This window comes from Urocitellus parryii, chromosome 1, assembly GCF_045843805.1.
Source record: "Urocitellus parryii isolate mUroPar1 chromosome 1, mUroPar1.hap1, whole genome shotgun sequence".
Taxonomy (NCBI): Eukaryota; Metazoa; Chordata; class Mammalia; order Rodentia; family Sciuridae; genus Urocitellus; species Urocitellus parryii.
The window spans coordinates 12986356-13014043 of NC_135531.1; the positions used below are offsets into that span (position 1 = coordinate 12986356).

The 27688-nt window shown below is 40.0% G+C and overlaps 1 protein-coding gene across 3 annotated transcripts in view; it reads left to right on the top strand.

Annotated features, from left to right (window-relative positions):
• The window catches only part of Otulin (OTU deubiquitinase with linear linkage specificity), a 45497-nt gene that overhangs the window by 13343 nt on the left and 4466 nt on the right, over positions 1-27688 (top strand). Inside the window, exons 3-7 of one of the 3 annotated variants that reach the window (XR_003301115.2) lie at positions 540-634; positions 3885-4028; positions 9183-9308; positions 13180-13449; positions 16222-16746. Coding sequence is in view for 2 of the 3 variants with exons in the window: in XM_026392383.2 (XP_026248168.1) it covers positions 540-634; positions 3885-4028; positions 9183-9308; positions 13180-13449; positions 16222-16416 (830 nt within the window). In the remaining variant the exon portion in view is untranslated. Of the gene's footprint in view, positions 1-539; positions 635-3884; positions 4029-9182; positions 9309-13179; positions 13450-16221; positions 21574-27688 lie in introns of those variants that run through there. The other 2 variants (XM_026392384.2, XM_026392383.2) reach the window with 2 other exon arrangements.

Genomic DNA, 27688 nt, shown 5'->3' on the forward strand with positions numbered 1-27688 from the left:
TTAATATTTCTAAGAAGAAAACCAAAATGATTTTAGAGAATATAGAGCAAAGGGCTGTGATATTCTGATACAGGGCATCAGGTAACCCTGGATGCCTGCATAGAAAGGAGTGGGCAGCCCTGAGGGATAGGGCACAGCTTTCTGGAAGAGTATTAGGGGAGGTTGTAGGGTGAGGCAGGAGCAGAGTCAGTTGGGGAGTGGAGGAAGCTGAGGCCAGAAAGGCAGTCAGGAGGGTGACTCCTTACTTAAGTGAGGAGTGAGATGGGGCCCCTGGAGCTCTCTGAGCTCGAGTGAGGTCATCTCCCCGTAAGTGGAGAGTGGTCCAGAGTTGTGGTGACAAGGGAGAACCATTGAGAGACCTCCATGGCTAACTAGGGGTGAGGTGATGGTGGTCTGGACTAGGTGGGTAGGCACTGGTAGAATTCTGGATTTTGAAAATGAAGTGAGAAAGTGAGCAAGGAAGAGTGACCCCCAAGTAATTCAGTATTTGAATTATGCTTTGGTTTGCTTTTTTTTTTCTTTTTGATTTTTTTTAACAGAACCCAGATTAAGTGTGGCTCCTGAAATGGATATCATGGACTACTGCAAAAAAGAATGGAGGGGAAATACACAGAAAGCAACCTGTATGAAAAAGGTACAGCAGAGGTGCCCATATTTCAGGTCTTTTACATAGTCTCTCATAAATTATGTCATTTTATATTTTTAGACATTCATTAAGACAACTGCTATTAGACTTGGTAAATACTGGTGTTCTAATTTTAGAAATGAGGAACCAGACTCCATGGATAGCGCCTTGTTTGGAGTCACAATATTATTATAGAACATGCATCATTTATTCAGTAACTTAATTTCTTTGAAAAACTCTTAAATGACTGTGTTACTCAGATTTGGGTGAGTTTTAGGGCCATTTGAGAATGCCCTTATTAGCCTGGTGTTGTAAAAGCCTTAAGGATAAGGGCAGGCTAATTCCATACCCTTTGGGTCTGGTAAGATGCTCTCTAATCCTAGGGGCCTAGAAACCTCTTGTATACCTTGAAATAGAGGCATTTGGAGTAGTTTCCTTCATTAGTGTTTCCCAGGAGCTGCCTCTTCTTAGTTCCGTGCATAAACTGGCAACCCTAATGTATTCTTCAAGACTATGGGGCTGATCTTGGGGACTCTAACATTCTTTATTAGGTCAAACCATGTGGAATTATTACTACTATTTGACTATGAGCTACAAAAACAGCAGTGTCAGCCAGGTGCCTTGGTGCATGCTTGTAATTCCATCGGTTCAGGAGGCTGAGGTAGGAGGATTGTTGCCTCAGCAACAGCAAGGTACTAAGCAACTCAATGAGACCCTGTCTCTAAATAAAATATAAAAATAGGGCTGGCAATGTGGCTCAGTGATTGAGTGCCCGAGTTCAATCTCTAGTACCACCTAAAATTGGGATTTAGATGTCCACCTAAAATTGGGATTGTTTACATTATAAATTCAAATGTACTTCTTGTGTATTAGGGATATGGATCTGTCTTATTTGATAGAAATGTCTTAATTTTTTTGTTCAGAACTTCCTTGTTTAGAATTTAAATTTTTAAGCATATGAATACATTAATTCTTTTCCTTATAGCTTGTTTTTCTAGAAATATTGCTCATCTTTAAGTATGCCCCCTGTTGCTTAGGGGCTTTTAGTCAAATGTGGCTGCCACTTGTAAACCTCTGAGAGCAAATGGTGAGCCCTGCTTCTTTCAAGTCTGGTACAGACTCTGGTGTTTTAGATACTTATTAGTGTCCTCAATCACAAAATATTCAGGGCTCTCAATTCATGCCCAGGTTAAAAATATGTATACTTGGGGGCTATTTGCCCTGTACCAGACTAGATAACCAAAAAACTAGATATCTAAACTATATTTTCTCATCTTTCCCAGAAATGCTTTCTCTAGACTTGTAATTTTATTTTGTGACTTCAGTCTCTCCATAGGGTCTCTTTAAATAGTTATCATCTTAAAGTCCATTATTAAAGATGTTCGAGTTACCCAAATATTCCATATTTTGGAACTTGTACTAAAATTATTTCTCTATGGAATTAATTCTAGGGAAAGAAAAGATTTGATTTCTGACCTCGTTTGAGGAACATCTCATCAGGACTTGTGGCTTAATTAGAGCATGGTAACTAGGGTGCCTGGCAATACTTTGGTCTCAATTTTATTTTAGTTCTTATTTGCTTAATTGTCTAACTTTTCATTTGGATACTCTTGGACATAAATGTGTATAAATCTAAATTTAATTTTAAAAGTTTGATTCTTCTCCTAAATACTGCGATTTTCTATGCTTTTGGGAAGATACGGTTGCAATTGCATCTGCCATGGTAAATATTTCTGGGATAATTAAGGTTCTGTCAGAGGGAACTGGTGCATATTGGTATATATGAGTCAGCCTGATGATTTTTATATGTTGTACTGGTTGAATCACTAAGTACAAATGCAACTTTCAAATTTTCATTGTTGGAAAGAAGTCCTTTAATTTTCACGTAGAATGGCATCCTAAAACACAAACTTTGAAAACAACTACTAGAAAGGTTCTAGTTCTTAGCACCCAAAATGAGCGATCTGCATTATGCCTGCTCCAGTGTGATACCTCTTTCTTTGTGTAAATGCAGGGTAGCAAGTAGAGTTTCAAGTGACTGTCAAGAACAGGACAAGTGAAGGGGCTGACTGGACTTGGGGTCAGCAGAGTCAGTCCTGGTGATAACAGTGTTCAGCTGAAGAAATCAGGACCTCATGTAAGCCTATGGACCCAGTCGCCAGGACTTTTTTGAAATATGCTTCAAAATGGTTTATTTGGATGGCTGTTTTTGAGTGCCCAAGCATGGCACTGAACATTTTCATTTCCTTGTTTTATTTTCAGACGGAGCAAGAGTGACTTCAGTTTACTTGGAAAAAAAAAAAAAGGTCTCGGGCTGGGGTTGTAGCTCAGTGGTAGAGCACTTGCCTTGTATGTGTGAGGCACTGGGTTCGATCCTCAGCACCACATACAAATAAATAATAAAATAAAGATATTGTGTCCAGAATAAAAAAGGTCTATCAGATTATTCAGACATTTCCTAGCATGTAGATTTTTACACACACATTCATACACAGTCATGCACCCCATAACAATGTATTGATCAACAACAGACCACATATATAATTATGATCCTGCAGGACTATAAAAGAGAAGAAATTAATATGAAGGAAAAATTCACCTCACCCATTGATGTACCTATTGTATATGGCGATATACTGCATTACTCAGATGTTTCGTGATGCTGGTATCAACTAACCTAGTGTACTGCCAGCCATATGAAAGTATTACACATACATTTGGGTATACTACAAAATACTTGATAATGGTAATATGTGACAGTTACTGTTTGACATATTTATTTTATTATTTTTTGCTATACTTTTGATCATTAGAGTGTTTACCATAAAACAGTTTGCCATGTTATGATAAAAGCAGCCTCATATTTTTCATGTTTACTGACTCTACATTGCCTCATTTCCTCCTGTGCTTAATTTAATCTCATCATGGCTTTTAAGCATACAGAATCCACTGCTAATGTTGCCAGTAAGAGGCCGTATAGCCTAGATGTGTAGTGGGCTATATTGTCTAGGTTTGTGCAAGTATATGATGCCTGCATAGGGATAAAGTTGCCTAGTGGTGCATTTCTCAGAACATCTTCCCATCATTAAGTGATAGTAATAAGAAGGAATTTTAATGTCTCACAAAGGATTTAGCCAGTCTTGTTTTCATTTTTCCAGTGATCTGGAATAGGATAATTTTTTTCCCCACAGGAATGGAACTCTTCATGCTCTCTGAAGCCAGTGACCACCATTTAAAATTCTTTGATACTTTCTCCCAGGGCTATGAGGAGGTTTCTCAGAAATTCACCTCCATAAGGCGAGTCCGTGGCGATAATTACTGTGCACTGAGGGCCACACTGTTCCAGGCAATGAGCCAGCTGGCTGCGCTTCCCCTCTGGCTGCAGGATCCGGAGCTCACGCTGGTACGCTGCTGCTACAGGTTTGAGTCCGCAGTGTTTCAGAGAGTTTTTGGGAGACTTCCCTTTGTTGCTCATGCTATCTGCCGGTGTCTGCAGGATGGCATCATCATGTGGGTTTATTCAAGTTTTTGTGTCGGGTATGATTTCACATAGTAAAATAAACAGAAATAATTGGTATCTCCCAGAAGAGAAAATGATAAAAGTTAATTTAAACAATTCAGCTGAATTAGAAAACAGATGTTTAGATTGCATAAAAATCACTTAGGAACAGTTTAATTTCAGTATTGATGTTTATATTACATGGGCTGTATATTTTACTAATTGAGAACCTGCCAGGGTTTTAGAATACACATTTCTTTCATTTTAGCTGCAGTTCAAGGAATAGTACTCTCTGCATGGTGATATGGTTAATATCACATGGGGAGAAGCTCCCAGGCCTGATCATCTTTAGTATTTTAAATCTTCTACATGATAGAGATATACTGGGATCCAAGGGTTCATGTGTCTTGACACAAATAAGATCACATAATAGGAATGATTGGTCAGAACAAACTGACATTAATTGGAAGAAGATCTAAAGTTCTGTGCTTTAAAAAAAAAAGAAAAAAATCACCCCAAACCCTGAAGTGCTCTCTGTGGGAGACCTGCCTAAAAGCAGTTTATGAAGGGGAAAGAAAGATATTGGGATGTTAATGAATCGCAAGCCCACTGTGCACCCACATGAAGTGTGTTGGCCAGCAGTGATAATAAAGCCCTGGCTGCAATTTAAAAGGAATGCTTCTAAAAATCAAGTGGTAACAGCTCAGCTGTGAACTGGGCTGGTCCATGCCTATTGTGTGGATGGGGTTGAGTTGTGCCTGTATCTTGAGTAGGAGATGAGAATGTGACCAAGATTGACTCATCTCATTCTGGGAATAGAAAAAGATTAGGATAAAGTATACTTGTTTAGAATAAAAATAACTTTTAAAAGAAACTTGTTGGTGGCTAAGCTAATAAGAACTGTTTTTGGTGGATAAGGGATCATATGACTACAGGACAAAACCAGGACTGGTGGGTGGAGGATACCAGCTATCTGCTTCATGATGATCTATTTTATAAACCAATATACAATCATCACACCTATTGAAACTGGCAAACTGACATCTGGGAAAGATATTTATTTCTAAGCAAAGACGTCACCTTAAGCAGATTTTTTGGTATTAGTTTATTATGTCTTTGATGTGAAGATTCCAAAACAAATCACACTAAGCTATTTTTTTCCTTTGCACATGATGACATTTATTAGTAGTGAACTGAGTTCACTTTCTGTGGGGTGTATTTTAACTTATGTGCTATATGGTCATAGCTTAATTTATAACAACAAAATCCTCATTCATGTTACGTATGTTTCTTGTTGAACCTTTAACCTTTAAGAGACCTTTACATTTATGGTTTTTGTTGGCATTGAATTTGAATTCTTATACTTTTCAGGAATCTCTGGCACAAATATTGTGCTAAGTAATTAAACATATGAAGTATACCCTAAAAAAAAGTAAAGCACAATGCCCTGACAGGCTATACTTGGATAATACCACTTGCCGTATTAAAAATAGGATATGTAGATGGTGTTCTGTCTATGATCAGTATTAGAATATGATGCGTGTGTTGTTTTCCTGACTTAATTTGAATACTGTGAAAGAGCTTTAAAATTCCTAGATTCTCTTTCTAATTTCTTCCATTTTCTCTCTGTATAAGCCAGTATATTTTCCCCTTGGGAACACAGTCTAATTATTTGTTCATAGGGGTGGTATTTCTTCATCTAAGCTTTGTTGAATGCTGAGAGGCCTGTGTCAAAAAGAGAAAAGGTTCATTCTACCTGCTTGTGAGTTTAGTATTTACATTTATTGAACTTTGGTTCTGCTGACTGTGCACTGAAAAAATCACTTAACTCTTTTTTTGCTCTTATCCACCTAGACGACTTGCCCCTGTGTTGATGTTCTAGCCTCCTAGAACTTAACATGGTTTGAATACTTTCTTGACAGGTTCTGTTTTGTTATTTTCCTCCTGAGGCCTGATGGGTGACACTTTTACCACTGGATTTGTATTTGAGGTGCCAGTCAGGGAAGGAAAGGATATGTAGACTTAGTCTGGTTGTGCTTGACCAATACTGCTTTTAACCTCCTCTTGGTCATCCCTTGGATCATCTCTCGGACCTCCTATATGTGCTTTCCCATTCCTCTTCTCTCTCTGGCTCCTCCACCAGCTCTTCCCTGAGACAGTCCACTCTTGAGTCCAGCTTCCTTAGTGAGCAAGTGTGTAAGGCCTGGAACCTTTAGCTAGCTGTATCTTGCTTTCGTTTGTACTGAGAGGTGTTTTTTCGGTACAAACGAAAGGTTTTGGATTTTGTCATCTTCCTTCTCTTGTAGACCATCATTTGGTTTCAGGAAACAGGAGAGCTTGACCGAGCAACCGTCCCCTGAATCTGGGCTCAGAGGAAGAGACCCTGGACTGAGCTGGTGCTCAGCTTCACTGGCCTTGCTCTGTTCCCTGCCTATGAATTGAGCTTTGTTCTTCCTGCCCCTCCTGACAGTTCAGTTGCCTCCTTTTCTCCTGTCGCTGCCTGGGCTTGTTGTTCCTGTTTCTGTCCAAATCTCATTCTCCACGTTTGACTGTAGTCTAATCATCTGACCTTGACCCCAACCTTGGAGATGGCTAGGTCTGGCTATTCTGAAACTTGGGATAGCACTTTGATCCCTGAGCAGGGGGTGTTCTTTATAGCAGGGACTCTCTTGTTTCTAAGTTTGCTGTGTTTTAGAATGTCTGTGAATAAGTGGGTCCTGTCACAGTGTTTGCTAGGGCAAGATACCGAAGCTTTTTTTTTTATAAGTTCATTTTGGGTACGACATATTTTTGTTATTGCCTTTCTATCATGATGTCAAGAATTATAGGCATATGCTAGAGAAAAGCTGGCTGTTAAACAGCCATAAATGAAGTGAAGCCTAATTCATGTATTTACTGTTCAAATATTTGTTTGAATATTTACAATCACTGTTTCTTATTCAGTTCTTATTTCTTGCTTAAGTTTCCTTTATTCTTACAAAAGTCCTGTCTCTGTGTAGTATAAAAGGATGGCTATTTTTGTGTTGCATGAGTTTTGACTCCTGAGAGCATTTAAAGTTATATTCACTTTTTTTCTTCTGAATAAGTAATTCTAACACCTCTATTCTTTTCCTTAGTTTTCAGGTCTCAATTTTAACAATTTCTTCAGTCCACATGTTGCTGACATACAGGACATGCTGGCCCTGTGTATATGGAAATAACCCTAAGGAGGATTATCATTTTAGCAACAGGTTGCTCAATGAGTGAAAGAAATGAGGAACTTTGTTCTTTTGTGTGGTTGGTTAGATCTTTGCGGTCTTTACATTTTAGTTGATTCTTGTACTTGCCTTTTAGATAACTGTATGGTGTCAGGATGCTCAGCTGTCTTTTTTGACTGCATTTTACCTCTCATTTTCCTCTCACATCTGTGGAGCCAATAATTTCTGCTTAGCTGTTTTAAATCCGAAATTTTCAATTCTTCAAGTATTTCAATGAAGTGACACAAATGCATTAAGATAGGTTGGAGAAAATAACCCAGAGCTTATATATTATATTAATAATGTAAATCAATATTATAATTATTATACTAAGATTATATTGCTATTATAGATCATATGATTATGTATTATATACTACCTTTAATTTTCTTTTATATGTTCCACATCATGGAACAAAATAGTTCTCTGTGCTGAGTTGTGTTTCATCTTGTTGCCACTTGAGGGCACATTAGACGCTGGTAAATACTCTGAGGCTGAATTGAAGGTTTGGCAGAAGGGTCCCCATGTTGCTGAGGTACAGGACATGCTGTTAGAGTTTCTAGGTGGGTCATTGGTCATAAGATGATGGCTCCTCTGCCTAGCTAGTGGTGTAGGTCGCCATCATTATAACAGTGGAGTCATTTACATCCCTATTGTGCTTCTGTTTTTTGTAGAAATGAAACCACTTTGGTTTCACATGATTGCTGTAGACTGAGAAGGTGCAACCAGAATTACCATACATGAAAAGGTCTTTTAAGTCTTAGATAGGAACACACGGCTTCCTGTATGACTGTATTTATAACTGTTAAACAAGTTCAACGTAGGATGCTGGAGGATTCAGTTATTTTTTAATGAACTTTTGACCAAAAAGTGAACTTTTTTTTTTTTTCTAAATTTTTGTAGCAGTGAAGTGACATGTCTATGCCCAGCCTAATTATATGATTTTTCTCCCGACACACCCAGGGATGTTGGGAGAGTCTAATTTCCCATGGTCACCAGTTACCAGTGTGTCTCAGCTTGCCTTTCAAACTGCAGATCTTATTGATAAGTAGAGGGAAACCAAATAAATACTCCAGGAACCAAGGAAAAAGAAAGAAATCATCATGATAGTAGTTTAGAGGTCATTCTTTCAAAAATAAGGTAGTCAAAATGAAAAAGAATAAAGCAGCCCCAGCTCCTTTAGCCCCTGCTGTTTATTCCTGTTGTCTTTTTTGTTTCTTTAAATCTTACTGAATTCATTAGGCAGTTAAACTAAATACTGATGTTTCTTTGCTTGTTAAAATTTTGAGTGTGTTAATATTGTTTTAACAAAAATATTTTTCTACTTTTTTAGTGAATTTTTTCAGGAATTAGAAATTAGGCTTTATTTTCCTAGTAGGAAAGGAGCAGGTTTTGATTTTACCCAAGACTACCTCCCTTGCCTGGGAGTGCCTTCCTGAGCAGTGTACTAGGGAGTGGTGGGAAAGGCTGCCAGTGAGCCCAGGTTTCAGGAAAGATGAAGTATGGGTGCTGTCTTAGCTCATCCTTACAGTTGCTGAGGAATATGCCTGGCTGTGGTTGGTGTCATGCAGGCAGGACTCTGCCTGTGTGTGTCAGCCAAAAGCACTGTTCTCTTTGGTAGACGGCTGCATGGTAGTGCTTCTTAAGTTCCTGACTTAAATATTTAGGTCCTCCAGCCTACACCCACATGACAGACTTGCAGGAATTAATTCTGGAAATGAAGGTTTTATAGGCTTCGTGATTTCTTCCAGCTTGAATCAAGTGATGGATTTTTCTTGGAAGATTAACACCTGTTTATCTCTCTTGTTTCTTATTATTCTAGTTACCTGAAAAACTGATACACAAATACAGCTGGATCAAGCAGTGGAAACTTGGGCTGAAATTTGATGGGAAGAGCGAGGACCTGGTTGAAAAAATTAAAGAATCCCTCACCTTGCTAAGGAAGAAGGTTTGGACAGTGTGATTTCCTGCCTCTGACTAGTGCAGAGCTCTTACTCCTGATTTCCCCAGCATACTAGTTCTTAGTCTTTATTCAGTGGGTTATCAGATGCTCTTGGCTGAGCAGGTTACACTGGTGCACACCTGTAGTCTCAGCTACTCAGAAGGCCAAGGCAGGAGGATTGCTTGAACCTAAGAGCTGGAGCCCAGTCAGGACAGCATAGCAAGACTCTTATCTCAAGCAACCCTTGGCGGATTTATTTATTTTTATTTTAGTTTATAAAGAAAATAATTTTATTTTGGAAAGAAAAGAATTTTATTTTGGCTTAAGACTAGAGGCTGGAATTGGCTAGTTTTTAGATGAAATTTTTTTTTTTTTAAGAACAAAAGACTTTTGGAACAATATATAATAAAAAAGATGCAGAATACATAGAACATGACACCACTCATTTGCATTTTAAAATGCATTTTAAAACCACAATGATACCATATGATATATCCAAGTATACATTACTTTTTTAGCTCTTTATGAATTGAATATATACATTTTAAATTTTGATGTCAACTACTCTTTCAAAAAGGCCCTCTAATTAATTAACATGCCTTTGAAGATGGTGCCCATTTCTACACACACTTTACTCTTTACAAATATTGTTCCAGAAACTTGTCTTTATTGTTGCATGAACAGCTGTCTTTCACTTTTACATTTTATTCATGATAAGAATAAATTAATCCAATGGGGGGAAAAAAAGAATAAAAGATTTTTTATTCTATCAGTATGCTTTTCTACAATTCATATAGTTTGATATATAGGGACATTATTATCTATATAACTACTTAGAATTTTTTTTTAATTTATTCTTTTAGATATACATGACAGAGTATGTTTTGACTTTATACATACATGGAGTATGACTTATTCTCATTAGGATCCTATTCTTGCAGTTGTACTTGGGATGGAGTTTCACTGGTTGTGCATTCATATATGAACATAGGAAAGTTATGTCTGATTCATTCTACTGTCTTTCCTATCCTGTTCTCCTTCCCTTCTCTTCATTCCCCTTTGTTTAACCCAAAGGACTTCTATTCTTCCCTCCTATACCCTTAGTGTGTGTTAGCATCCATATTTCATATAGAACATTTGGTCTTTGGTTTTTTGTCATTGGCTTATTTCACTTAGCATAAAGTCTCCAGTTCCATCCATTTCCTGGCAAATTCCATCATTTCATTCTTGTTTATGGCTGAGTAATATTCCATTGTGTATATATATCTCATTTTCTGTTATATTCATTCATATATACCTCCTTTCATCTGTTGAAGATCACCCAGGTTGGTTCCATAGCTTAGCTATTGTGAATTGAGTTTCTATGAACATTGATGTGGCTCCATCACTGTAATATGCTGATTTTAAGTCTTTTGAATATATACTGAGGAGTGAGATAACTGAGTGAAATGGTGGTTCTATTTCAGATTTTCTAAGGAATCTCCATGCTGCTTTCCGTAGTGGTTGCACCGATTTGCAGTCCCACCAGCAATGTATGATTGGATCTTTTTCCGCATATTCTTGCCAACATTTATTGTTACTTGTATTCTTGATAATTGCCATTCTGACTGGAGTAAGATGGAATCTCAAATTTTTAAGTGAATGCAAACTGTTCCCATGAGGTCTTTGGTAAAATGGAGGAATATCACCATTATCTATTCTTGGTTGAGATGTTGTATGCTAGTGTATCTATAACAATATATTTAACTTTCTTAAAGGTAAACTTTAACAAATGTAATCTTTGTTCTAATTCATATTTATAAGTTTCAGAGATACGATTTAGTTCATATTTCTTATATAGCAATAAAACTAACTCAGGCTTATTAAGTTCTTCCCAGTTATGGTTTAATATTCTATCCCTGTATCTTAAATACTTATTTTGTTTCCAGTGACTTCTCAATAAGTAGATTTAGTAACTTATTGTTTGAAAAGTGTCCTAAGAATTTGTCTGAGACAATTCAGGGAGAACTTGGTCTGTGCTTCCTGGTGTTTTAAACTTTGTGTTTAAAATTCTCCCTGTGATTTTGCTCTCTCCTCTGAGTTAGATGTCCTGCTTGTACATGGGCCTGCATTGACTTCTCAGTTGCTTGCTTTGAGCAACTTGGAGTTCCCTTCCTAGGTACAGTGAGCTTAGGGCCCATCAGTTGTTCCAGGCTTTGTTGGTGGAAGAGGGGTCAGATAAAGGGAAGTTAGACAAGAGGTCCTTCCTAGCATCACCTCAGGTGGTGATCTGTTCACTCAAATTTAGTCTCTCTGCCCTTGTTCAACTTTGAAATCCCTGAGGGACACCCTATTTCTTCCTTTGCACCTAGTCCTTTAGCAGCAAGCCTGATACATAATAGACATTTGGTTAATGCTTTGTTGATGAATAAACTGGGGCCCTGACTTTCTCAAACTTAGTTTTTAATACAAAGATAAGAAATGTTTACTGGAAAGTACAGGGTCAAAGGAAGTTTCATCTTCCACTGTAAAGAAGTGGAAGAGAGAAAGGAAGAGGGGGTCTGTTCTCATTACCTGTTGGAGTGGAACTTAGGATTTTGAGGGACTGGATACCTGTGCCTTCTCACTCCTGGGTCAGTGGAAGGTTGAGGGCAGGGCTGTGGCCCTGTGTGAGTGAGTGGGAGAGTGCTTAGCAGAGCTATAGGTAATAAGAAGGATCTGGTAAAATGCTATTTTTGCTTTATTGGGTATGACTACTATAATTAAAGTCTCATATTTGGGACTGTTTAAGTGAGGCCAGTTTGTAATCACATTAAACTTATTCATTAATTATCTCAGCCAGTATTACTAACTGTCCTCTGTGCCATGATGTATACTTAAGTTTCACATGTTGTTTTATTGCTACAATCATGACATTGGTGTTGTTATGATCAGCCTTGTTTTATAGATGAAGAAACCAAGGCCCAGAGTTTGGTTAAACACTCTGCAAAAGCCATCAGTTGCTTGGTGGTGAGGCCTTGTTTCCATCCTGACTTTCTGACTCTAGATCCATGCTCTGGACTGTGAACTTGGTCTACTTTTAGAAAATACGAAATGTGGGCAACATGTTCTAGCTTTTAGCCTAAATATTTGGGGGGTTCTGTGTAGTCATTATCATTAAAAATTATTGAATTTAAAATCTCTGATGGCTTTTGAAAGGTACACAAATTATTGATTATTCATAAGGACTGTTATTTATATTGTCATCTCTTTACTCATTCACTGTAACTTAAAAGCACATATATTTATAGGGTTTTCTTGTTCACTTAAGAAGTCTACCTATACTAACTGAATATTTGATACTCTGCTTTATTCTTAATTGGGAGTCAGAATGGATTTATTTATATGAAGCTCATGTATATTTTTAATAGGTTAGAGGGTAAGTTTAATAAGCTAAAGATCCCACAGTGTTCTTTGCCATCTTCCATTTTAGATGGTAGGTTTTTTTTCTGAGTGGTCACTGTTTGTGAAAACCCCTCAAAGGGTAGTTTTAGCTCCCTACTACATACAGCTCCACACACAGGCCTCACATAAACACGTTAGCTTTTTCATTAGTATCTCTGCCTGCCTAGCTCAGTCTCATCCCCTGGGAAGTTAGAGGAGTCAGAAGTTCATACCGTGGCCTAGGGCTTCTCCTTATCACATTGTGCTTGTTTTAGATTAATGGGGGAAAGGCTGAACTAGGAGTTGCGTCATCTTAAGAGTACCATTGATTGATCTGAAACTTAAAAACATTGTGGCTACATTAGGATGATTTATAGTCCCTACTTTTGAACATAATTCTGAGTTCATAGTATGGAAGTATACCAGGGATTTTTAGAACAAAAATTCTAACTATTACATAACTTCCTTATTGTAGTGGGCAAGCCTGGCTGAAATGAGAACTGCTGAAGCAAGGCAAATGGCTTGTGATGAACTGTTCACAAATGAAGAAGAGGAATACTGCCTCTATGAAGCTGTAAAATTTCTAATGCTAAACAGAGCCATTGAACTATATGATGATAAAGAGAAGGGAAAGGAAGTACCATTTTTCTCTGTGCTCCTGTTTGCTCGGGACACATCGAATGACCCTGGACAGCTACTGAGGAACCATTTAAACCAGGTGGGACACACTGGTGGCCTTGAACAGGTGAGTTGTGTCTTTGGAGTGCATTACCTCAAAACACAGCAGTGTTAACTGTCAAACATCTCACAGTGTTTGTAGGTCAGGAATTCAAGAGCAGCTTAGGTGGTTGTGGCTGAGGGTCACATAAGATTTAATCATGTTATTTGGGGCTACAGTCTTCCTTGGGGTTGAAGGATCTACTTCCATGGCCTATTGACATGGCTCTTGACAGAGGTCCTTAGTTCCTTACAGTTAATAGGAGGGCATGGTTCCTTACCATAGGGCTTCTTGGGTGTCCTCATGACATGGCAGCTGACTTTTCTCAGAGTGGTCCATGTAGAGAGCAGGGAAGTCGCACACAGGCACTTATACCATATTCTGTTTGTTAGAAGCCAGTCACTAAACTTGAAAGCTCTACCCTTTCAAGTGAGGTATGTCGAAGATGTGTAGTCCTGTTTTATAATCATTAACAATATTATCCTGGACTTTCTTCTGGGGGTGATGGATATAATTAGTACCCTTGGCTCTGGAAGGGTAGACATAAATGAAGCATGTGGAGGAGCCATCTGAAGGTCTTGTTTAATCTTGGCAGCTCAGGCTCTTGGATCTTATATAGATGCCCATAACAATCTTGTTCTTAAAGCAATAGTTGAGTCACCACACCTTGAATAGCCAACCCTTGAGGCTACCCCATTCTCCTTACACGGCAGACTCTCGTACCACTTTTTCCCAAAAGGCCCGAGTGCCAGGACAGATATTGCAAGGAGTAGAGAGCTGAGTTGAGTTCCCACTGAGTCATCCTGGTGGGTGGAAATCTGTTCCATTGTTTTTCTCAGTGTGTCACTGCTGGGCCAGGCAGGATGATTAATATAAAAAAATTATCTGTATGCATAATGTGGGTTGCTCACATCTCCTGAACCATTGCTAATACTTTGTAATAAAAAGCATAGGAGAGTGTGGTTTGTATGTTAGACTGAAGTTAGTCCTTTATGAGATCCTACAAGGTCTGCTACAGTAGTGTCCATTCTTCTTTTAATAGCAGCTTTCTTGAAATGTAATTTACATACCAACAAGTTCACCCTTTTAAAGTTTTGAAACTACCACTTGCAGTCTCATTTTAGACCAATTTACCACCCCCAAAAGACACCTCAACCCCATTAGCAGTTACTCTCCCTTCCGGGTAGCCCTGGGAAACAAAGCTACTTTCTGTCTCTAGTTTGCCTATTCTGGGCATTTCATATAAATGGAGTCATATACTGTGTGGTATTTTGTGACTGGCTTCCTTTGTTTAGCATAATGTTTTTAAGATTCCTCCACATACTGTTGCATGGATCAGTACTTCATTCCTTTTTATTGAAAAGCAACATCTCATTGTATGAAAGTATTGTATTTATTCATTTGTTAGTTTGACAGGTATTCGGGTTGCCTCCACCTTCTAGCTACTAGGAATAATCCTGCGGTGGACATTCAGGGATGATTTTTTGTGTGGACACATGTTCTCTTGGTTGTATGCCTAGGAGTAGAATTGCTATGGAAGATGATGATCCTTTGTTGAACATTTTGAGGAATAGCCATACTGCATTTTAAAATAGTTTGTGCCAATTTACACTCCCACCAGCCATGAATTAGTGTCCCATTTCTCCACATCTTTACCAGCATTTTTACTATCTTTTTTAAAAAATTGGGATGAAGTTCACATAACATAAATAATCATTTAAAGTATGCAACTCACTGACATTTAGTACATTTATGGTGCTATGGGATCAGCAGCTCTATGAAGTCCAAAATATTTTCCTCACCCCCAAAGAAAACCCTGTATTCTTTAAGGAGTCACTCCCCATTGTCATATGGCTTTTTAAAATATTTTTTTATTACTTTTTAAGTTGTAGGTGAACACATACCTTTATTTATTTTATATTTTGTGATGCTGAGGATCAAACCTCTCACATGCTAGGCAAGTGCTCCACCACTGAGCTACAACCCAAGCCCCTGGCTTTTTTATTATAGCCATTCTAGTGGGTGTGAAGTGGTATCTCATTGTGGTTTTGATTTACTTTTCTCTAATTACGTAGGATGTTGAACATCTTTTCATGTGCTAATTTGGCCACTTGCGTGTCTTCTTTGGAGACATGTCTTTGCAATCCTTTGCCCAGTATTTTTAAAAATATATTATTATGAAATATTCACCTTTATTTATTTATTTTTTTTTGAGAGAGTGGGAGAGAGAGAGAGAGAGAGAGAATTTTTTTAATATTTATTTTTCAGTTCTCGGCAGACACAACATCTTTCTTTGTATGTAGTGCTGAGGATCGAACCCAGGCTGCACGCATGCTAGGCGAGCGCGCCACCACTTGAGCCACATCCCCAGCCCTTTGCCCAGTATTTAAGCTAGAGATATATATGTTTTTTAATATCTTTGTTTTATTTATTTATTTATTTATTATTTTTTATGTGGTGTTGAGGATTGAACCCAGTGCCTCTCACACGTGAGGCAAGCGCTTAACCACTGAGCTACAACCCCAGCCTCTGGTTATATTTTTTTAATTATTGAGTTGTAAGTATTCTTTATATATTCTGGGTATGGGTACCTTACCAAATGTATGCTCCATTCTTGACTATCTCTTTTTTTTTTTTTTTTTTTAAATAAGAATTGGGACTGGGTCCAAAGGAGAGGAGGAAAAAGGTTGCAGTGTAAGCCACTGCTGTGTGTGTGGTCAGGGTAATAGATGGAACATGGTGTAGACCCCATCTTTTGGTGTGGCTTCCTTAAGAATCCCATTTGCTCCTTCTCCACAGGTTGAAATGTTCCTTCTTGCCTATGCTGTGCGCCATACCATCCAGGTGTACCGGCTCTCCAAGTACAACACTGAAGAGTTCATTACAGTCTATCCCACTGACCCACCCAAGGACTGGCCGGTGGTGACCCTCATCGCTGAGGATGATCGGCACTATAATATCCCTGTCAGAGTATGTGAGGAGACAAGTCTGTGAGAGACTCACCTGCCTGGACAGTCTGAGGACATGGCAAAAGTGCACAGGCAGCTCCTCAGCTTGGGCTCAGGCCTCTGCTGGTCTCTAAGAACAGTCTGTGAGAACTCTTGGGCCCCTGGGAGCCAAGTTGGACTGGGGTGTTCTGAAGACTAACTTTTCATAATAAGAACAACTGTTTTCCCTTATCTGGGACCCAATGTGTTTCATTGGGACCTTCAGAGCATACCTTTGGAAAGTGCATACTGCATTTCCGTAAAGCAAATACTTTGTTTTAGAGGAAACTCATTTTGAAGAAAATGTTCATGTCTCAAGTCAAAATTCTCTCTACTGGTAAACTGGCTTTTAAGTTTTAAGATGGTAATTTTTCTTTGGTGGAAATGGGTCTCTGTAGTGATCATTCTATGCAGTCTGCTTAAGTGGTACAATTCTGGGAGATTTGTTAATGGCACAGTCATCATCCTCTGATATTCTCATCTTATGGAGGGATGAGCAGTGATTCAGACTTACATATTAAGTAATGCTATTTTAAGCAGATGGTCTCATAGAAGATGAAGAATTGGGCCCCAGAGTGGGTTGTTTGGAGGCTTTTTTCAAGTTTGGAGGAGATAGAGTGGAATCTAGTGATTGTTACAGGTGTCTACTGTCCCCAATGTTCCAGAGTCTGGGACATGGTACAGGTCCCTGTTAGCATGGATGAATGTTTCTTGTAGTTGTACTCCAGTGTCAGGGGCTGTTAATTATTCTAAAGTTCCAAAGAGTCACAGTTTTATAGTTAAAACAGAGTTTATATCCACCCATGTGTTTAGAGGAGGAATCTAAGGCCATATTATTTCAGTCACTGCTCAGAGTTCAGAGGTGGGGACAAGCTGGGCTCCTGATCTTCTCTTGCCCTTTTTATGCTGTGTTTAAGGTAGCATCATTGCCAGATCCATGTAATGGGCTGATATCCTGTCTGCTGGCAGGGGATAAATAACAGCAACCAACCTGAGATTTTTCCTGAGCAAGCTAAAGCAACAGTGTGCCGAAGGGTGGCTGAGCCGCATGTGTCCTTGCTTTGGCTTGGGCAGCCTGAGAAAAGCAGTGATGACCTGCTGGGCACAGGCGAGGTGTTTTACTGGAGCTGCTAAAGGGGACAGTGCTGCTGAGCTGGTCTGCAAGGGATGTGCACTGTGGTCATTGTTCATGTGAACCAGACACATCACTCTTCAGTATTCTGTTGGCGGCACCTGAATTGGCTCAACATTTGTGGAGTTGATGTTTCCCTCAAGTACTGAGCTTATTTTATAATAATTAAAATCTATTTGATCTAATTTAATATGATTAATAAGTTTTCTACACTTTTTGAAAATCTGTGTCTGTTAATAAAAAATTAAGTCTTAGTTAAGAAAGCTCAGCCTGCACAAAGTATTCAGACTGTTACATTAGTACTTTTCCTAGTACCTACTTGGTGATATTCACCACATTTTACTAGACATGTATCAAGTAGCATTTTGAATCAGATTCTATAAATGTATGTGAATACTTTAGAGAGGATTTTTGCTTTTCACAGTGAAATACATTGGTATCTTAAATAAGGAGGTACCTAGAAGCCCAATTAAAGTAATAATAATGACTTCTTGGCTTTGACAAGTTTAGTATTTGTAACTATATGATAGGAAATGTTTACCATTCATTTATGAGCATTCTTTTAGAGCACAGCTTGAAATATTTAGATTATACTTGGCAATAGGGATTTGTGCCCTTGGGATATATTGAATCTGACCATTGGTTCATATACATTATTGAATGTGAATAATAGGATTTTAAAACTCATGATTAATGCATTTTGAAAATGTTCTAATCTTAGTGAACTTGAACTGGACTTCTGGGCAATTTGCTTACATTTTAAATTTAAGTCTACAGAAATTGTAGTTTTAGCCACCACATTGGTAAAAATTTGAAAGGGGGTGTTTATTTTATGTTGCTTATTGTTCAAAGACCTTCTCACACTGTGCTATCAGACTGTCATCCAGGTTTAGCAGAATAACATCAGAAAAGAAAGCTTCCAAAGAAATAGTACTTAATGAAATAGAAATGATTAGTTCATTTAAAAATTCTTTTTTGTTGTTGTTGCAGTATTCAATTTTAGTTGCTCAGAGTCTTAATTTCATTTTTGGTCTTGAGCTGGTGAGTGACATCAATAGTATAGAAACTGAATTAAGATAAAAATGGATTCAAGAGAATAATCTACTTAGAGGGATCTTTAAAATGGTATGGTGTTCTAGAAGGGGGCAAGGTAGTGAGAACTACATTATGCTTACTTTCTAAGAGTTTATATTGCAAGAGTTCAGAAGTTTAGAGATATTGGCAGAACTTAAACCTTTGAGCTCCTTTAAGGCACATTTAAACCTAAAAGCATTTCTCTGTGTCGTGTCCCATGGAATGGACATTGCTTTTCCAGAACATTTTCAGATTCTCCTCCTCGCCTGAACTCCTGGATGTTCAGCATCCACTCTGCACTAGGATCAGTGATGGCAGTATCAGGGAACAGGCAGCAGCTATGGTCTCCAGCTTGTGATATGGGAATATGTGGGGTTTGGTCTGCAGTATTACCATTCCTTCTCTCTAGAATATCGCATATGAAAATGTTTTAAGTGCAAAGAGCAGGATTAATCCTGTTTTCTTTATATAGCCACTTACACTTTTATTACACTATAATATATTCTCTTAATGTCTACTAAGATGTTTTCCTTGGTTAAGGTGAGCAAATATTGGTTTTGAATCCTTTTGTTCTACTCCCCTCTAGTTTTAGAGTTTATCAGGTAAAATCTCAGGCCAAATGAATTGATAACTCCTCTTTTGGAAGAAGCATTTGTAGATTTTTATGGGCTTCATCTTTTTTTCCCCTCCTCCTTCCTTTGGTTAGAGGCTCTGTGTTGTTCTTCCTGTCCTTTCCCTCATCCCAAGGTGCTGTTCTAAGAGTTAGTAGTTTACTTTTATGAAGACTTTCCAGTTAATGACTGAAGTGCTGTGTCATCTTTAATGATATAGTGCCCCTGCCATCTGAACATATACATAGGACTTACAGAGCTGGGTCTTCTTTTGATATTAAAACATGGCTTGGTCATTTTTTAATGTGTTTTTCTTAAGCAGTACTTATAGGTTCTCCCCTTTGAAGACCAGAAAATATTTTCAGAAGCATAAACCAGGGGGGAATCACTTCTGGTATGCACAAAAATGCCTTAATTTTAAGATCTGTGACTGCTAGAAAAATAACTAGAAAGCCTTCACTGCATGTGAATCTGAAATGTGGGTGAAACATATAAAATCCCCAAATAGCAAGGCAGGGTAAAATATCAAGTAATTTAAAAATGGCCTAAGGAGAGACTGGGGTTGTGGCTCAGTGCTTGCCTAGCACATGTGAAACTCTGGGTTCCATTCTCAGCAGCACATAAAAATAAATAAATAAAGTTTTTTTTTTTTTTAAATGAATGCTATAAAAAAATATGGCCTAAGGAACTATGAAGAGAAGTGAGGATGAGGAACTGATTTTAGAATAACCTTTAAAGTGTCATAATAACAGAGCAGTATACACAGAAGGTAAGATCTTCTGTGCTTAGTTTTTTTTTTCTTTTTAATTGGTTCTTTTTAGTTGTGCTTAGGTTTTTTAAAAAAAATATTTTTAGTTGTAAGTGGATACGATATCTTTATTTTATTTCTATATAGTGCTGAGAATCGAACCCAGTGCCTTACATGTGCCAGGCAAGCACTCTACCACTGAGCCACACCCCAGCCCTGTGTTTAGGTTTTAAAAAGAGAAGAATCTGAATGAATGGGAGGACTTTTATGTGCATGGATTCCCCAAATTCATATTTCTAAAATGTAAATCCTCTATTTAAGAGAAGTATAGTCTTTAATGCATAGCTTCTTTGGGAAACATTGTGATCTCTCCTAGGGCGATGGAGAGACCAGGGAGCCCATACTGAGCTGTGCAGTGGTTTAGTGAGGTTGTGGGGAAGGACGTAGGCAACTGATTTTATAATATTGATTTAATGCTCTTGTAATTCAGTTTGTAATCTAGAGCCATGAAAAGCACCAAATTCAATTGGCAGATGGTTTGGCCATCTGCTACCCTGGGCTTTTCCTGGAGGTAGTATCCGTAGGAGCCAGGTGGGTTTGGCCATTACCAGAAGAGGTATGTGGGTACCTTTTTTGTGTGTGTACCCATGCTGGCCTACAGTCACTTCATTCCTTTCTTTAGGTGGGTGGTAGCCCCATAGCTTGGGACCCAGTAGTATTCTGAGAGGGTGGATGTGAGCTGTCCCATGTGATTCTGTATTTTTTTTCTAAACAATGAATTGAAATTTATAATTGGGAATGGTAAAATGAATTGGTATGAATATTGAAGATATGGCGGCCATTAAGTCTGGAAACATGTTAGTCATACTGAAACATCATATCAGTAGACCATTTATTATGTCTCTCTTCCCAGGCCTCCTTATAGCATTTTGAATGCCCAGAGGCTTCAGTAGCATTAATGGAGGAGGACACTGATTGGAGTTTAATTTCAGTTAAGCCCATTGATTTCTTAGGTGTAAGTTTGGGTCAGGAATGAAATTGCCAAATATGGGTCAATACAAAGAAAGAACACTGGATTCAAAATATCCAGTCTTGGTAATTATATTCCTAGTAACCAAGGGTGCTTGAGCTTAATTATAACTTCAAAATAATTTTTTATACTCAGTTTTAGGAACTTTCACTTATATATTGAAAAATGCCTTGATTTGTATTCACATGAGTGGTGCTAAAAATACAGTACCTTTTAGAAGAACCTCAGGAATCCATAGTGATGGTGATGACTTGGGAGTATTTCAGTGTGGGAACACAACCAGAATTAATGTATTTAGGGATATCTCTTCTCATTTTTATTGTGTTTGTAATACTCTTTTGGTGTTGTTACCTTGCTTTTGGCAGTTTCTAACTTTCTATATTATGGATTTGAGGCGGATAACAGCCCAATGTTGTAACTTCTGCCAGAGTTGATGGTGTTTTTCTTCCATGGGAGAGTCTGCCGTGAAGGGAGAGCACTCGTGGGAACCCAACCCTGCTAGCCCCTGGCTTGTTTAACATCATCTCCTCTGTTTACACTATAAGATGTTTGAACTTGCCAAAAATTTCTCCTGTTTTGAAAAACATGCCCCTGAGGTTCTGGAGAGTTTGAGGCCCTACTTCCCATTGGCAAACTCATCCAGATTCCTGGCTCATAGGGCAAGAGTTTCCTGTCACCTGTTGAGTCTCTCGTCTTCACTGTAGGGGCCACTCCTACACTTGGATTTTGCTGTTGATCCCCTTTAGCAAACCTGGATGCTGAGGATTGTAAAAATAAATAACTAAAAATAAACTCAAGAAGCCTGGCTGTGTCACTGTAGTTAAATGCCTGCTTTTGAGGACTTTGGCAGACTGTGATCCAATGCTTTAACTTTCCAGCGCCCCAGGGCAGGCCTGTGGTGTCCAGGTCAGTGACTCTTGACCTCACTCCTGTGCTTTGGAGTGTAGGAATCAATTCTGGGGAGGCCTTGTTGGGCAGAGATAGAGTTAGATGAGGTGAAGTAATTAGCACATACCTTCAAAAACGGTGCACAGTTTTGGACTTAGACCTGGATTAATGAGCATTCCCACTACTGGATTCTAACAGGGTTGAGTGAGGGTGAGTTACTGAACCTCCTTAAATCTCAATGTCTTCAACTCTACCTTGCATAGTCGTCTTATCTTGGATGCTGGTGTGGATTAAGTGAGATGCCAGCATGTAACAGATTTAGAGGAAGATCTCAGCCTGCACTAGCGGGGCTGCAGCCCAATCCTGACCCAGTCTTGCTTGTGTTTGCTGAGCGAGGCCAGCTTTAACCATTTCAGCTACTGGAAATATGATAGCAAGAACTTGTATGTGTTGATATGAGTTAGGATGTCACTGAAAGAAGTTAATAATCTAAAAATGGGGCAGGATGTTCACAAGCATTGCAAGAGCAGAGAATGAAGGATGAGCCTGCAGAGTTGTGCCTTCCTCATAGTCAAAGAAATGCTGAGGGGCTGGGGGTGGGGCTCAGTGGCGGAGCACCTGCCTAGCATGTGTGAGGCACTGGGTTCGATTCTCAGCACCACATATAAATAAATGAATACAATAAAATCCATCAACAACGAAAAAATATATTAAAAAAAACCAGAACTGCTGAGCCTGAAGTATTGCAAAATGGTGCTGGACTTCTGAAGGACCTACTGGCTAGGGATTGGGCATCCCCTAGAAAACAGTGTTAAGCTGGTGGTGGGCAGCAACAACAAACCATTCTCCTTCACTGTCCCATTCATGTGGGTTCATCAGCTTTTTCAGTGTTGCATATAAACACATTTTCTCCCTCTACTTGTCCGAGTTATGGTGCTCAGCTCAACTTTGAGGCCAGTGCTTCTAGCACTTCCTCCTCCTTGACCTTCTTTCACCCTGGGAGTGGAGAGAAAAACTCTGGTCCTGACAGTGGGTCTTCTGGAAGCCCTTCTGAAGGTTTTACAACCTCCAAATGGTAAAGAGAAGCCCAGCTGCTTAGCTGCTTTCGTGTGGTTAAACAAGCAGGTATTTATCCAATATGTTTCTGTTCACCCCTCTGCCTTGCCCAAACCTTGGACATTCTGCATTTTCTCTTTGTTTTCTTCTCCTTTTGTCTGGGCTCTGTTGCCTATTTATACTCTTTGCCTATTACATTGCTCTCCTTCCCTAATTTGAGTGTGTGCTTGAAACCTCTTGTCAAACTACCCTGTAGAGTGGTCCTGTTGATTTATAGGTCCTAGTCAACACCAAGCTTTATCAAACTTTCTGATCTTTGCTGGGCTGCAAGTTGGAAGTTCAGTTTGCGTTTCTTTACTTTTGAGTAAAGTAGAACATACATTCATTTGTACAAGCCATTTGCAGGTCATTTTCTGGGAGCCAACTGTTCATGTTCCTTGCCCAACAGTTGTATGTTCTAACAACCTTTGGCTTTTATATTTGTATTTAACAGAAGAGGGATTTTGTAGGGATAGGAGCAGTGAGAAGGGAAGACAGACTGAGGGGCAATTGGGGGTTCTTATTGAGCTCTTTGGTTGAAAGAAACAAGAACTCAGCTTATCTTAGTTCTTGGAGGGCTTGTCCTTCTTTGGAGATAAGAAAAGAACCTTAAAGATGTAGACTGTGGGGTTGTGGCTGCGGCTCAGTGGTAGTGCACTTGCCTGTCATGTGTGAGGCACTGGGTTTGATTTTCAGCACCACATATAAATAAATAATATAAAGGTCTATCAACAACGAAAAACATTAAAAAAAAAAAAAGATGTAGACTGTGGGGGGAGGGCTGTTGTGTAGGTGTCCTGGGATCAGAGCACATTCAGGGGAGAAAGGTGGAACTACCTTTGTCCTTTCACTAGAGTGCCTTCTCTGGGCTTGGTTTGCTTTCAAATTCAGGGAAATCAGAATCATCCAGCTGAGGCTCACCCCTCTCAACTCCCTTCTGACTACCAACCCTTCCTCACGGTCACCACCCTTCACCTAGCTCTTGTGCATCCCTAACAGGTGAGCTGAACTGTGCATGACTCCAGGGATGAAATCACAGAGTAACTTTTTTTTTTTTTTTTTTTTTATCTTTCCATCCTTCAAGATGTATTCGGTGGGAAAACTTCCCCTGCCTCCTGTGACTTTGCTGAGTACTCTGTTAATAGAGCTTATAGTCATATTAATTTGCCAAATGCTATTTGTATTAGTCAGCTCTCTACAACTATAACAAATAACTTAGATAATCGACTTACAAAGAAAATGTTTTGGCTCAGTTTTTAAGGTTCCAGCTCATGACAGGAAAGACCCATTGTGTTTAACCCTGTGTTGAGGCAGAAGCATGTGGTGGAACAAAACCACTTGCCTCATGGCCAGGAAACAAAAGGGAAGAAGAGATGAGGATTCTCTAGTCCCTTTCAAGGGCATGGCCCCCATGACCTAAAGACCTCCCACTAGTCACCACCTCCCAGTGGCCCTGCCCTGGGGACCAAGCCTTTAGTACATGGACATTTAGGAGCATTCAAGAGCAAACTCATATTCCTTTTCTGCTTAAGAAGTTGGAATATCCCAACTGTGTTAGAGCCACGACTAATGGCTGGCCGCCCTGTCTGGCCCTCCAGAGTTGAAACAGGAGGACGGAGGCGAGGTGAGGGAGAGAGCAAGGTCTTAACTCTTGAAGTTGTCCTAAATTGGCCTCCCTGCCTGGGGCTGAGCAGGGCTTAGCTCATGTTCGTTCTTCCTCTCCTGGGGTACTTTCAGGAATCTTTGGAGACCCTTCTATCCCCCACCTCTTGTCCCCAATTCAGAGCCTCTCATTGACAGCTGCCCCGTTGTGCCAGTGCTCTGTACTCTGACCTACTTCTTCCTTGGCAGCTTCTCAGAATCCAGTGACAACCCAGCTTCTTTCTGCTGAGCCTTGCTCATACCCCTTCCCCAATGTAGTACTGTTGGACAGGCCTGAAGATGACCCCAGGCCCACCTGGTGATCACTGTGGCCAGGTCTCATCAAGAGAAAGGCATTTGAGAAAGGCATACCCCTTCCTGTCAGCCTTGGCTTATTCAAGGCAGCCTCGTACACCTCTTCCCTCAGATTCAACGGGTGATTCAGACACCAACCCCCTGACTCCCGGCACTGTTGGGGCCAGTTCAAGTTCTCTGAATGGCTCCTGAAAAGCCCTGTCACTCAGTTGTTAAGAGGTCCCTTCCAACCTAAGACACACACCCTTGAGTGGAGTGGGACCCAATACAGATCTTTGCAAAGAAACCATCTCTGCAAATTCTCTTTTTAAAAAATCCCTTAGTCCTTTGCCCTCATTGTGGATGGGGGTGATAGAGAGTTAAGACTCTGGAACAGGAAGCTGGTCCATCAGGAGTCCCTGTTTTGTTCTTGCTTCTCAGTAGCTGTTAATCCTGAATGCTGACTAGGTTCTTGTTTTCTGTACAGAGCCTGGATAGGCTGATGTACTTCAGTGGAAGTGCCAGGCTGGCCTCACAACCATCCATGCTCAGAGCAAAAATGGCCAGCCTAGAAAAGCAGGCTGGGTGCCTTAGAACTATCTGCAGTGGAGGAAGGGGACAGGGGAATCAGGGGACTTCTGGGAATGGGTGTGTAGGTAGGGTGCGGCACAATTCTAGGAGGTGTTATTTACATCCTATCCTGGGGACAAATAAGCCTGGAGAAGAAAGACCAGTCTGGAGGCTTCTGTAACCGCCAGGCCCAAGGTGAGCAGGAGTATCTGAGATAAGCTGTGGGACTGCAGAGGGAAGCTGGAAATGGGAGAGGCTAGGAGGCAGCACTGGAGGGATTAGGGTCCGGTTGGATCTGGAGTAGGTTTCTGGGCCGCTGCTGATGTGGTTCCTCTGATAAGTCGGGAGACAGTGGGAGGGGTGGGCAAGAAGTGTGCAGGGAGGGGCTATGAGACCAAGGCCTCTCTGGAACCCCCAGAGGAGATGTTGGGAGGTGACTTAGTACTGGATCTGAAGCTTGTGAACAAGTCAGGGCTGGAAAACAGACTTTGGGATCGATCACGAGGGTGTGTTTAGTAATGGAAACAGGCCCGGGTTTAAGGCACTGGAAGCCTGTAGAACTGGATTCCCAACTAAGGTGGGAGGGGTCTGTGGCCCATTTTTATTCTTTTCCACAGAGCTGAATTAAATAGCATTGGGAGGCATAGTTGCAGGCTGAGGAAGAGTGCAGTTTTCTGGTGTCTGAGGCATCTGGGGCAGAGGTGGTAGAACTGCTGGGTAAGGAAGTCCTCTTTATCACCATGAACTTGCAAGGTCTGTCCACAGATGACCAGTTCTCCTTGGCTATTAGACCCAGAGGACTTTCTCCATAAGACAGGTGAAAAGTCTGACAGGAGTCTTTAGGTGTACAGCGTAATGTAAATTTGAAAATAGATACTCCATCTGTTTATTCTATTTTGGTCTTGAGGTTCAAGGGTTTCTGAACCTGAGGTAAGGTTACACTTTGTTTCATGAAAGTTCTAGTTTTTTTTTTTCTTTGTTGAAGGAAACCAAACCATTCACAGATTCATTGACTGAAGTGCTTTCCTGTGACTTGAAAGATTAGTAGAGGAGCCACCTGTCTTCCTGAATTGCCACCAGTCACACTGCAAATCTTGATATCCCATAGATCATAAAAGCTGTAGGAGGCTGATTCAGGGGCACTTGTCACTTACCTATTAAGCAGGGGGACAGAGCAAGGATGCGTACATAGTTCATGATTTTGTTCCTTTTGTTTGAACACCAGTGTGCTGAACTGTGAAGTTGACATGGCATTTACTGGCTTGCATTGTTTAGGTAAGTGGGCAGAAAGATACAAGGAAGACGAATTTCCCCTCCACCCCAGCACCGCTTTTGATAGTGTCAAAAAGGAAAGCTTGGTCTGAGCAAAACTCCACGGTTAGGCCAGTGGGAGCACACAGGGTACTCAGGAAGGGCTGCAGGGGAGAGTGACGAGGAGATAGTTATGGCTATGGCATCGGTGGAACTCTGCTGGTGGGCATGGGTTGTGCAGGAGGTGATACTTATGACTCATCTAGACAGAGAAGACAGGGGAAAGTCTGGGGTAGGGTGGGGTGGGTGTTACATACTTGCCCCTTATGGTAGTGCTGCTCCCCACAGAACAATTAATGCCACTTGGGTTGGTACAGCTCCAAGCTGTCTTTAAGGCAGCCAAGAACATACCCTGACATTGCTGAGCACGAAGAGAGGCATAACTGTGGGTGGACACAAAATTGGCACCTTAAGACTTCAAAGGCATGGCCAGTGTAAGAGAAGCACTGAGAACTGGGATTTTAACTATAAGATGTAATAGAGGAGTAAAGAAGAAAAATTTCAATCTTGAGCAAGTCAGTGGGATGCTTTTAATCTTAGGGAGTGTAGATCTATAATAAAACACTTCATATACCATGAGTTGGCTAAAAAAATAAGAGACATATTTGAGATGAAGATGTTGTATTTCAAAAAAAGAATAATGCTGGGCACAGTGGCACATGCCTATAATCCCTGTGACTTGAGAAGCTGAGACAGGAGGATTGCAAGTTCAAGGCAACTTGGTGAAGCCTTGACTTCCAAAATAAAAAGCGCTAGGGACATAGTTCAGTGGTAAAGTGCCCCTGGATTCTATCTCCAGTACCAAAAAACAAACAAACTTTTTAAAATAAAGACTGATAGGAGCAAGCCTCTTAGATGTGAGCTGGAGGGTTTCAGATTCTGCTT